Source organism: Lampetra planeri, chromosome 2, assembly GCF_965212315.1.
Source record: "Lampetra planeri chromosome 2, kcLamPlan1.2.h2, whole genome shotgun sequence".
NCBI lineage: Eukaryota > Metazoa > Chordata > Hyperoartia > Petromyzontiformes > Petromyzontidae > Lampetra > Lampetra planeri.
In genome coordinates, this window is record NC_136108.1 from 34,136,880 (window position 1) to 34,149,824 (window position 12,945).

A 12,945-nucleotide genomic window follows, 5' to 3' on the forward strand; every position below is an offset into this window, starting at 1 on the left:
CGTAGGTCAACGTAGGATAACTAAAACGAACGTTGATAAATTTGAGTAAAGAGGTTTGATCATGCCAGCAGCCATTCGTGATATGAGTTCGGGCGGCGTTCCAGAGGCAGGGAGCCTAACAACTCAAGGCCCTTGCCTCCTCCTGATTACAGACGACTTCTAGAAACCAGCAAGAGGTCAGCAGTCACTTATCTGAAGGTGCGACTCGGTGAATACATTTCCTGTGAATTCAACGGCCCAATGCAATTTAAGGCCGTGTGTGTAGCAGAAGCTCGAAAAGTGTTATGGGTACCACGTTGCCACTGATGTTAGCCGTGGCCCGGAACCAAACTCAGGTCACAGGCTTTGTAGTGCCACCACATGGCAACAACATACAAAATACAAAGACAAAGATCCCCCGTATAGCCTTAACAGACTGTAGGGGCAAGTGCTGTTAGCGAGCACCTATAAAGGCCGGCATGGCACACGAGGGGGTGGGTGGCCAACACCACGCCCGGCCGCCTTTGTCTCTCTAGCGGCGATGTTTACACATCGCACCAGGTACTTATTTGAGGCTGAGTCGACCTAGGGGAGGCCCAGGACCGCTTCAGATAATCGTTGGCCGTGAGCGGGAATCGAACCCGGGTCGCCAGGTTCGTAGTGCAGCGCGCTAACCGCTACACTACCGCTCCCCACATACATAATACACATACATTCAAACACAAATTCCAGCTTTCATAATCCTTGCTGTGTGGTTGTGAGAATTGTTAAATTGCATAGCCTTTCACGACCTATATTATTCGCATTCATTAGTGTTTTCGCATCTATGCCAATTAGACACTCAAGAGCTGAGCTTTTGTTAATAGCTGAAGATGCTGGATGGAATTTGCAGCTAAACGTTGTGCAAATTTGACAACATTTTGCTTCCTCTTCTACATTTCTCCAGTTTTGCTGAAATACCAAATCAATTGGCACATTTTCCCACGACGTGACAACTTCACTTAACTTGTTCTGTCGGGTGGTGGAGGGTTATATTAAAAGATTTACATAGTATGTTATACCCCCCCCCTACACGATCAGAGCCAAAATAAACTAATTGTGAGAATCGTTATTCAACTCACCGGCGAGCAAGCTGAAACAATAACAACTGCCGCTATAAACGCTTGCACACCGCGTGACGATTTAATTTGTTTGGCTGTGTGAGGTTGTGGAGGATTTTATTGACATAATTTTGGTCAGATCATTACATGGCCTTACCCAAAATATTTTTCGTGATTTTTTTTACTTTTTTAAATTCTGTTGGCTGCGGCAACCTGCGTGTTAAATGATGCTTTCATGTAGCGAGCGAGCGAGGCTCTCGGGAAAAGAGCCGCCGTTAGAGAACGCCAATTATATTTGGCACCGCGCACGATGGTCTGGGGCGGGGGGGGGGCGGCGGGTCGATGTAGCGTGTGCCTATCTGGCGGCACCGTACCGCGCACCCCTTGCAAGAATTCAGCTCGACGCGTACTTCAGCAACAATCCGAAAGCGTTACGACTTTTGCTCCCGCTGCTTTGTTCCCTGCTCGCCCCCCCCGCCGCCACCGCCGCCCCCCCCCCCTCCCCATTTCCTCCTGTAATGCAATCAACCCCGCTCGCCGGATTTGTACACGGGTTCAGCGAGAAACATCTTGTGCCACTCAAGAGAGGCGAGCCGGTTGACGACGCAGCAACCAAAGAGTAAAGCGACTCATTTCAAGAGGTTTCAAGTGAACCCACGAAGCATAACCTCAGGCAAACCCACGCGGTTTTTTTTTTGTGTTTTCAAAGACAGATTTTTTTTTTCTTTTCAAAACGCTCTCCGGGAATAGGGGGTTCAAGGACGATGCGAGGAGTCGCGTTTCAGATGTTCAAGCTGTGGTGCTGAACGCGCTGGAGCGGCTACCGCAGCACAAGCTTTCCGAAGTGCACGGCGCGATCGTTCCGCTCTCGCGCTTTGTGTGGGCAGTGGAAGCCTTTCCGGCTCGGGGGGGGGGGGGAGAGGTGGTAATTTTGTCGTCCAAAGTAATCTCATCGGGAACTAAAGCACAGCGGAGTTAATTGCCGCTCGCCCCCGCGTAATCTTAACTGCGCAATGTCGTAATCTGCGTTGGCCTGTAATTGCTTTTCATTGCCACGTCACTCTTTGTCAACGTTACGGATTGTCCATGCGGTATTGCTTTTTTCTAAATACATTTGCCATGTGCGCGTGCGTGTGCTCGGCTCCCAAGTGAGCGATGGCGTGCCGCGCGCGTGCGTACGCGTGCGTATGTGGGGAGCGGTGGCGTAGTGGTGAGCACACTCCGTTACGGACCCGGTGACCCAAGTTTGATTGCCGCTCGTGGCTAACGTCAGCAGCGAGGGATATGAAAACCAGTCCTGGACCTCCCGTAGGTCGACCCAATCAGCACTGGGGAGACAAAGGTGGCTGGGTGCAGTGCTGGCTCCACAACTCCGTCGTGCTCGATAACAGCACTTCCTCTAACCGTCTATGTTAAGCCATATGGTGGGAACTTTTGTCGAAGTTTTGCATGTGCGCTCTCACCAGCTTGTACTCTGCCCAGGTGCGGTGAAAATCCAGGCTGCCATCACTCCGGTGCTGAATCACGGTCCAGCCGCCGCCACTGGTCTCCATGTCGCACCACACCTGAGCCACAGGGACCGTCGTGCCAGCACAGTCAAAGGGCGCCGCAGAGATTCACACTTCCAGGTTCGTAGAGGCCAATCATTCCTTACATGGCCTAGAAGCACCTGGGCAGCAGGCAGGGCCAGATTAAGGTTATGAGGGGTCAAAGGCTGATAGGAGGGAAGGGCCTAAGTATGTACTACAATTTTGCAACGAAAATTGCGAAGTCATTAAACATATTTATTTACCTGTATAAAATTAACACGTTCATTCGACTCAAGGTAAATGCAGGAAACATACATCACTCACTACACTAATTTCTCCGAACTATTTTTTTCCCCTTTCAAAGTTCACGAATGATGATGTCATCGTATTTCATTGACAAATCATTTTCGATGGTCGCGCTACCGTCGCTCAGCCGTTAACTTCTATGTGGAATTGAGGGGCCTAATGGAGGGCCTACAACATATGAGGGCCTTATTAGCCTATGGGTCAATCCGGTCCAGAGCGGGAGGGTGGTGCAATGATAACACTTCACAACAAGAAGCGCCTGGGTTGTTCACCTGTTGTGTGCGTGTGTATCCACGAAAAACACACACACAATGTGACTGATATTGGCTAAACATCCCAATTAATGAAAATGTACCTGCAAATTACTCATTTGGGATTACACAGCAAAACCTTGCCCAATCCTACGCATACTTGATAGGACCCTCCTGCAAAAAAGTCTTGAGACTCGGTGAGGCTTTCCCGGTTAAACAAGCATCATAATAATAAAACATACAAACGATTATTGACACATACGCTTTTCTGCTCACAGGTTAAAGAAAAAAAATCTAGAAGTTTCAGCCATCTGGCCTTCTTCAGGAAATATCGAGTTTTTACATGAAGAAAGATCTGACAGCGTCATGTGTTAACAGCATCAGTTTAACTCCACCCATATGTTTCCACAGTATTTAAGAGGCAGTGGAGAACTTTTACTTCCAAAACAAACAGTGGGAGGGGATTTATTTAATCAGGTGAGGACCTGCCTAAATACGCATCAATCCTCTTGCAAGAGGACCTTGTAAGTGAGACAATGAAAGGCCCTATTATTATTTTCAAAGGAGCAGCGCTGCAATTGTGTGCCTACGCCTCTGCTGGCAGAAGGGTCTCCACTGGAGGGAGCTCGAGAGAGAAGCCCTCCCAGAGGGTGCTGTGGCCTCCTCTGCCAGACGTCTTGGTGTAGTACCCCCATTGATACTGCTGGGTGAACAGGGACGAGGGGAATGGGGGGGGAGTTTATTGCCCCATTGTTTAAACTTCCGCACAGGCAGATTGAATCTAACCAGCAACGTCCCGCACACGAATAACCATTACACAATGGTTCTGTATACCTCATTAACCTGCCCGCTGGTGAATGTATTTGGCCTACTGTTCCACACTCGCAAAGAAATTAAGGGGGTATAAATATTCGGTGTGGGTATGCTGTGGGTGTCTCTTAGCTATACACACACACATATATATATGCATAACGTGAACCGATATTCTGCAACGTTGGTTTACTTGTCGCAAGTGATAATATTGACCTGTGTCGGCTCGGAGGAGTTGGAGAGCTGCACGGTGTAGACGCCGCTCTTGGTGAGGCCTGCGCCGTGCACGTCGGCGCAGCTCTTGAAGGGGACTCGCTCCTCCTTGCTGACGGCGGCAGGCACAACGTGACCTGCCAACGTGAAACATTTATCAAAAGGCGGAGCCGATTCCGTCGAATCGCGCGCTACGCTCACGTGTCGGAAACATTCATCGCAACCGTTACAACTCCCGTTATTCTACCGCGTAGGTTTTCGCGGATGCGCCCTTCGTGCTCTCCCGATGCGAGATGTCAGACGTTTTACTCCACGTGGAGGGAGCTCCCTCGGGGAGTGAGTGGGTGGTTCAAACTTGGAACTGAACTCGGTTCCTGAAGTTGCTCCAAGCTCGTGGAGCAAGACGTTGCCAAACAATAAGCCGTACAACCAGAAAACGCATTCAGTCACTATGAATTTTTTTTTATATAACAGCAGAATTGCGGAGGACGATCACCGTGCAGATGGAGTCATAAGATCCATTCGTGTGGAGGAGTGTGATGGTTTGTGGCATCGCAGAACCGTGATGGATGGTTAAACATTGGATGATGATGATGATGGCGGTGATTAGTGATGGTAGCAGCAATAATGATCGTGGTGGTGCTGGTTGTGGTGGCGATGGTGGCGGCGACCATGACAATAACGATGCATGGAGGTTGTTCTTAATATGCTCGTGAGAAAAAACAATTCTAATTCCGAAGTATTTTTTGGCCCAGATCCAGAATTAACTGGTCGGCGCCAAACGTTCACCTGAGAGGCGTAAACAATGACTGGCCGAGGCCAAGTCAATTTCCATTTGCCTCAATGTAAGTAACGTCGCTCATCTCGTGAGCAGAACATACACCCGTGGCAGCCGAAACCTAAGCTCCATTCCTGACGCCCTTCCCGGAGGAGCCGTGAGCCGAACATTTAAATTCGTTTGGATCGCAAATTAAATCAGCGCTTGCCAACATCAGAGGTAGCGCAACGGGTAGGGTGATGCGGGCCAAGCAATCTATTGGCCGGGCCGATAAACGCATTTCATAATATTTAGTTTCTCAAACAATTTTGAGAAAATAAACAGCGCTGTCCAACTTAAAGAGCGAATGCAAAAGTATTCCAAGGTGCAGTATCCCACGGATCTGAGCTCGAAGCGCAGGGTATGTGTTTAGTAAAGTTAATCATTGCTTGCAATTTTCCATCTAACATCTTTTTTTTTTCGTCATTCACAGACATTGTTAGAACTGGTCTCAAAAGTAGGCCTTGTCTACCCGTCTACCCACCGATGCTGCCGTGGTCTAATGCCCGAGCACATTGGACATGCAATCCAGAGGTCGGCGGCTTGAATCATGGCACGGCAGTCGAAACAATGATACAGGTTTCGATTTAAAGCTTTCGTGACTGCAGGGATTCATATTCCTGGTTCTTTCGGTAAAGTCACGTAGAAGGGAAATAATAAAATAATAAAAATATAACAATAACATTCTCACGACGTTTCGATTGCAACACAAGCAATCATCATCAGGTGTGAAAACCACAGCAAGAAAAATTGAAGGAAAAAAACCGCCACATTTTTAAAATTTTCTTGCTGTGGTTTTCACAATTGATGATGATTGCTTGTATTGCAATCGAAACGTCGTGAGAATTTTATTGTTTTATTTTTATTATTTTTTTTATTTCCCTTCTACGTGACTTTATCGAAATAACCAAGAAAAATGTTACAGGTTTCTTAAATTCCACCCCCCCTCCGCAGCTCGCGCCTCTGTCCTTCCGCCCACGCCTCTGTCCACCGAAAAGTATAAATGTGTCCACCGCAATCCATCGGCAGGTCGCATATGGTTCGGAAAATCGCGGGTACACACACCTCATCCAAAGTGTCTGGCCAGCATGAAAGAGTAGGCCAGAGTTCCGATTGAAAGATTCTCTCTAGAGCTCCCTTTAGTGGAGTGGAGGCCCTTCCACCAGCAGTGGCATACGCAAGCACTTGCAGGGCTGCACCTTTGCCTCTTTACTTTTATTGTCCACCTTACAAGGAGGGGGGGAGGGCTCCCTCGCCACAGGATTGATGCGTATTTAGGCAGGTCCTCACCTGGTTAAATAAATTCCCTCCCGCTATTTATTTTGGAATTGAAACTTTATGTTTCTCGACCGCCTCCGACTAATTTTCCCACTCATTCCCCAAAGAACTGTGCCGCAAATCCCCGTGCGTACTGTATGCATGAATTATTCCACCCTTGCTACCATGTAAATAAACTGTACGCAGATATTAATCCCATGACTTCCCCATAAAGTTCCTCCGCTTGTTTGCGGTATAACGTTTTATACCTTCAAAATTGTACATGTAATCCCATGGCCCTTCCCCAAGATGTACAGCGTTCTGAGATACTCGGCTGCTCTTAAAGGCTGCTTTTGATTATTTACTCACACTTGGTCTTTATTTCCCACAATTTATTCCAGTTGGGCTAGCGGCGTGTCGTCAAGAGATGAAGAATCCATGTGGAAGTCTTGCAGAGCAGTGCATCGTGGTTGTCAGATAATAGTTTCGACTGAAAATTGCATTGCGGCTCCATGTGGGTGAGCTCCCCCCCCCCACCACCTGTGTCTCCACGTGGGAGAGCCCCCCCACCCCCGCCTGTGTCTCCACGTGGGAGAGCCCCCCCCCCCCCCGCCTGTCTCCACGTGGGTGTTTTTAATCCTCCACACTAGTGGTCGCCAACCAAAATAACAAGAAGAGCTATTTGTATCGCATTCGGTAACAACAACAACAAAAACCCCTCAATATTTCAAGAGCCGCAATGCAATTTGAATACCAGACGGTGGGTCCTTCATAAATGACGTCACGAAGCCAGTACTTAAAAGAGCCGCAGGTTGCCCATCCCTGCCCATGGTTGAACTGGACTTCCGTGGTCAGGGGTCAGCAACGAAAATAACAAGAAGAGACAATTTTCTTCTAATTCTTCTAATTTCAAGAGCCGCACCGCATGCAGTCCTTAAAGAGCGGCACGCGGCTGCGGATGCTCAGGCTGGCGACCGCTGCTCTACACAGCATGGAGCGCACTGCCCCACACACACTCGTGTATGGAACCGTCACGAGATGGTCAAGCCAATCTTTCATTCTCGTAGCTGGAATATTGCCAATTTTAATATTATGATAGCTTTTTGTGCCTGAGACCATCCACTTCTTGAACTTGGGAACATGGATTAATCATGGGTGGCTGAAACCCAAATTTTAATCCAGGTTCTCAGTGGTGCCAGCTCAGTGTTTTGAACTCTGAGCTTACATGACCACCTCTGAGGTGGCTGATTAGATGCATATTGTCGTTCTAAAAGACACTAAATGTATTATACTGTGAACATCCTGCAGTATCCCACGCTCACGTGATGCATGCGGGACAACCCCATGGCTCCATCTCTGAGGTGACGCTAGGGTTGACACCTCTGAGGTGCAGAAACAAACCTGGACATATCCTGGGAATGAGAATACCTTACAATACAGGAATTGTCTTGAATGGTGGATTATTGTTCTGAAGCAACAGATTTCCCAGGACAGCAACTACAGTCGCTACCTCAACTCGAGGATGTCCTGGGAAAACCAGGACAGGTGGCAACCCCAGGTGGCACTCCACAAATCCCAACCGTGAGCGGTGGCTTTAGGCGCAGTGGCTTCAATCGAGGTGGCTGAAGTGCCTGTGATGGTGGTGAGTGTAGTGGCGGTGGCTGTAGTGGTGGTGACTGTGGTGATGGTGGCTGTGGTGATGGTGACTGTGGTGATGGTGGCTGTGGTGATGGTGGCTGTAGTGGTGGTGAGTGTAGTGGCGGTGGCTGTAGTGGTGGTGACTGTGGTGATGGTGGCTGTAGTGATGGTGACTGTGGTGATGGTGGCTGTGGTGATGGTGGCTGTAGTGGTGGTGACTGTGGTGATAGTGGCTGTGGTGATGGTGACTGTGGTGATGGTGGCTGTGGTGATGGTGGCTGTAGTGGTGGTGACTGTGGTGATGGTGGCTGCAGTGGTGGTGACTGTGGTGATGGTGGCTGTAGTGATGGTGACTGTGGTGATGGTGGCTGTGGTGATGGTGGCTGTAGTGGTGGTGACTGTGGTGATGGTGGCTGTGGTGATGGTGACTGTGGTGATGGTGGCTGTGGTGATGGTGGCTGTAGTGGTGGTGACTGTGGTGATGGTGGCTGTAGTGGTGGTGACTGTGGTGATGGTGGCTCGAGGCGGCAGTGGCCGTAGCGGCTGCAGTGGCCGTGGATTTCAGTGGCGGCACGGCGCGCACGGCGCCCGGGTGACGCCGTCGCGTGCGCCGCTCACCCTGCGCGTACTGCGGCAGCAGGGCGAGCAGGGAGCGCACGCTCTCCGTCAGCTCCTGCTGCTGCCGCTGCAGCCTCGAGTTGTTGGCGGTGGCGGCTCCGAGCTGACGCTCGAGCGCGCCCACCGCCTGGCTCTGCCTCCCCACCAGTCGCTCCAGCTCGGCCTTCTCCTCGCGCAGAGCGCGCAGCTCCGCGTGGTGCTTGTCACCCAGCTCCCACAGCCGCACCTCCAGCTCCCTGCGGGCAGGGGAGGGGGGCAGCGGAGGGGAGGGGGGCAGGGGAGGGGGCAGGGGAAGGGAGGCAGGGGAGGGGGGCAGGGGAGGGGTGAGTGGGCAGGGGAGGGGGGCATGGGAGGGGGGCAGGGGAGGAAGAGAGGGGGGCAGGGGAAGGGGGGCAGGGGAGGGGGCCAGGGGTGGGGGAGTGGGCAGGGGATGGGGCAGGGGTGGGGGGGCAGAGGAGGGGGGGAGGGGGCCAGTAGAGGGGGCCAGGGGTGGGGGAGTGGGCAGGGGGGGCCAGGGGAAGGGGGGTAGGGGCGGGGGGGGGGGCAGAGGAGGGGGCCAGGGGTGGGGGGCAGGGTAGGGGGGTCACACGCACGACGCGTGTTGGCGGCGTCTCTCGGCCACGGCTAAACAAGTGGGGGGGGGGGGGCGGGAGTCCGGACCCTCCCTGTACCCACGGCGGCCGCGCCACTGAGGAGCTGCCGGCAATCGTCTCGAGCCGACGGCCGCGCGGTGCGACGCGATGCGGCGGCCTCCTCACTTGTTCTTCTGCGCTAGGCGTCCGATGTCCTGGGTCTGCAGCAGCAGCTGCTTCTCCAGCTTGTGGGTGGACAGCGAGTTCTCCAGCAGCTGGATCTCCAGCCGCGACGTCTGGTTCAGCACCTGCCACGGCGCGACGCGCGGTCACCCTTAGTCACCCGTAGTCACCCTTAGTCACCCGTAGTCAACCGTAGTCACCCTTAGTCACCGTTAGTCACCCACCTGTGTCTCCACGTGGGTGACCCCCCCCCCCACCTGTGTCTCCATGTGGGTGCCCCCCCCCACCTGTGTCTCCATGTGGGTGAGCCCCCCCCCCACCTGTGTCTCCATGTGGGTGAGCTCCCCCCCCCCACCTGTGTCTCCATGTGGGTGAGCCCCCCCCCCACCTGTGTCTCCATGTGGGTGAGCTCCCCCCCCCCCCCACCTGTGTCTCCATGTGGGTGAGCTCCCCCCCCCCACCTGTGTCTCCATGTGGGTGAGCCCCCCCCCCACCTGTGTCTCCATGTGGGTGACCCCCCCCCCACCTGTGTCTCCACGTGGATGAGCCCCCCCCACCTGTGTCTCCATGTGGGTGAGCCCCCCCCCCACCTGTGTCTCCATGTGGGTGAGCCCCCCCCCCCACCTGAGTCTCCATGTGGGTGACCCCCCCCACCTGTGTCTCCATGTGGGTGACCCCCCCCCCCACCTGAGTCTCCATGTGGGTGAGCCCCCCCCCCCACCTGTGTCTCCATGTGGGTGAGCCCCCCCCCACCTGTGTCTCCATGTGGGTGAGCCCCCCCCCCACCTGTGTCTCTATGTGGGTGAGCCCCCCCCCCCACCTGTGTCTCTATGTGGGTGAGCCCCCCCCCACCTGTGTCTCCATGTGGGTGAGTTTGCGCGTCTGCTCGGCCGTCTGGCTCAGCAGGCTGGTGCCCATCTCCAGCATTGCGGCGGCCGCGTGCTCCTGCTGCTGCTGTTGCTGCTGCTGCTGCTGCCGCTGCTGTTGCTGCTGCTGCTCCTGCTGCCGCTGCTGTTGCTGCTGCTCCTGCTGCCGCTGCTGCTGCTGCGATGGCGCCACCTCCACCCTCACCGAGTCCTCCAGCTGCGTGCGGCACCAACCACGGCCGTGACGCGCTCGTCATCAATCGAGGTCGTGGCTACTACGACCTTCATACCCCCCCCACCCCGCTCATCACAATCGCAACTCTGCAGGGGGCGGAGGGATTTCTCTGCCATCGGAGGGTGAAAGAATCCATCCCAAGGCGATGGAGGTGCAATTAAAGTCTCGCCCGAAGAACCCTCAGCCATCACCTGTTTAGAAAGCCTTCACTTGATCTCTTTCAATCGTTCTCGTCTCGTCACATCAGTCGTTCTCTCCCCCAGTTTCTTCTTACTTGCTTCCCTCGTTTCAATTCTTGACGCCCTCTGAGATGCATTAAGGGGCGCCTTATATATATTAATTATTATTATCTACATCTGTGCAACATATTTTCCATTTGTCATATGACAGAGACGTTTGGGTTCTGGTTTCTATTTGCTTAAACGCTGTACTTTGCTTGTTTTGCTTTTGTACATTTTGCGACTCCGTCACTCGTGCGAACGAGACTCATCATGCTCTCGCCTGGTAAAACAAAATCAACTTAAATTTCCCGCATTCACCATTTCCCTACCCCGGCTTTGTGCCGAGATCGTCGTTTTGTGCCTTCATCCCATCCCTCAAAAGGCCTCCCCCTCCCCCCCGAATCCCGCTACTACAAACTCTCGATTAATCAAAACACCTCTGCCAGATTTCTCACCCGCACCATAAACATCACCACATCACCGCAATACTCCCTCCCGTCACGATGCCTGTCAACCCCTTATCAGTGCCCTACCTTCTCACAGACCAATTCAGACCTTATCGGTCACCCCGTGCCCCTGACAAAACCTCAACGTTCATCCTACAAAGTCCCATCACCACAAGGGAGAAACACAAACAAATAGACAATTATTTTGTGTGCCAGTATTGAAACGGCTGTACGCCGTATGGACCTGAAAACTCAATCTCCCTGCACAAGCATACGGGGTAAACCGTCTGGGTTGACGGCTATGCATCACTCCCACGGTTCCCAATCCAATCGCCATCACCGTCTTCAAAAGCATCCGTGGACTTTCTCCTGCCTGCCTCTCTCCTCAAGTCTCACTGCCCTCCTCCTCACGCCTCCTTTCCACGCACTCTCCACTACAAAAAAATATAAAAGCTTCCTGTGAAAAAGTGTTTTGTTTGTCTCGGAGGAAACCGGAGCACCGGGTGAAAACTCCACCACGTGTGCATATGAAAGGAATAGCGCTCCCTAAAGGTAAAAAAACTAAATCTGCTGGCCGAGATGAGAGAGCTGTTCCAATCAGCATCAGGAACAAGTGGCAAAAGCGTCAGCAGCCGGCAATGCTGTACAGCTTATTGAGCTGATCCGAGTCAGTTACTGAATAAACTCCCAGCACGTGGAGAGCGAAACGTCGGACTACAGCGCCTGACCATCGCACGCGGCGCACCCCGTGTGATGGTCGAAGGCCAAAGCCCACGTGGTCAGTGAGGCCCTTCGTGGTTTGTCCATGAATTACCATCTCCATCTCAGACTAGAATGGAGCAAGTGTGAGTGTTCTTGTTGTAACAGCTCTCTCGCTGGCTCAGCACTTCCACTGCCTGAGGACGGCCACTTGTGTTGCGATCGAAACGTCGTGGTATATTATTGTTTAATATTTTTATTATTTTATTATTTCCCTTCTACGTGACTTTACCGAAAGAACCAAGAATATGAATCCCTGCAGTCACGAAAGCTTTAAATCAAAATATTATTGTTTGTTTATTATTTTATTTTTCTACCTACGTGACTTTACCGAAAGAACCAAAGGGTAAGCGTGAGTGTGTCTGTCACTCTGTTTTCCCTGTTCATGGGAACAGGAACAGGGAACACAACAGTCGGGGGGCAAAGCTGGGTGCATCTGCCGGTCATCTCAGTTCTCACCAACCCATGGCACCTGCTGGGTCTGTCCCGAGACCTCTTCCTGTCAGCGAGACTTCGACACTTCACGTGGCCTCAAAGTGCACCTAGCCTGGCACAGGCGCCGTGAAGTCTCCGTCACTTCGTGGTTACTCTGTCCGGATTTTTTTATTTTATAAAAGCCCAATTTTCGAAACGTTAACATTCAACGAAGTATCGATTGTACGAATGTTTTAGATTTTTAAATGCCGCTAAAAAGTTTGGGGCCGTCCATAAATGACGTCACGCGATTTTGGACGATTTTTTACCCCCCCCTCGTCACACGGCGTCACAAAAAGTCAGACCCCCCTCAAATATGACGTCACAAAGCTCTGCCCCCCCCCCCTTAAACCATATTTCCATTTTGAAAATATAACACGCTTCAAATCGCTTTAAACTATTGTCATTGTAGTGCGTATTTAATGTGGCGCTGCACTCTGATGTTGTAGGAGTGTTGTTATAACAATAAAGTGTTGTTATAGCAATTATTTATTTATTTAAAGTTTGCGCATTTTCATGTGACGTCACATTTCTCACCCCCCCCCCCCTTCGTCACACATCGTCACAAATGTCTGACCCCACCCCGTCTAGGTGCGTGACGTCATTTATGGACGGCCCCTTGGGCTAAAACTTTCTACGGTGACGCTCCGGTTTACGACAGTCAGATTCGC

At 52.0% G+C, this 12,945-nt stretch overlaps 1 protein-coding gene across 1 annotated transcript in view; it reads right to left on the reverse strand.

Moving 5' to 3' along the window:
* The window catches only part of LOC144732442 (angiopoietin-2-like), a 34,716-nt gene that overhangs the window by 5,807 nt on the left and 15,964 nt on the right, over window positions 1–12,945 (reverse strand). The window contains exons 2-6 of the mRNA XM_078613916.1: window positions 10,126–10,356; window positions 9,277–9,398; window positions 8,519–8,754; window positions 4,192–4,325; window positions 2,543–2,644 (exon numbers count right to left, since the gene is read on the reverse strand). Of these exons, the coding sequence (XP_078470042.1) occupies window positions 2,543–2,644; window positions 4,192–4,325; window positions 8,519–8,754; window positions 9,277–9,398; window positions 10,126–10,356 (825 nt within the window). The remainder of the gene's footprint in view (window positions 1–2,542; window positions 2,645–4,191; window positions 4,326–8,518; window positions 8,755–9,276; window positions 9,399–10,125; window positions 10,357–12,945) is intronic.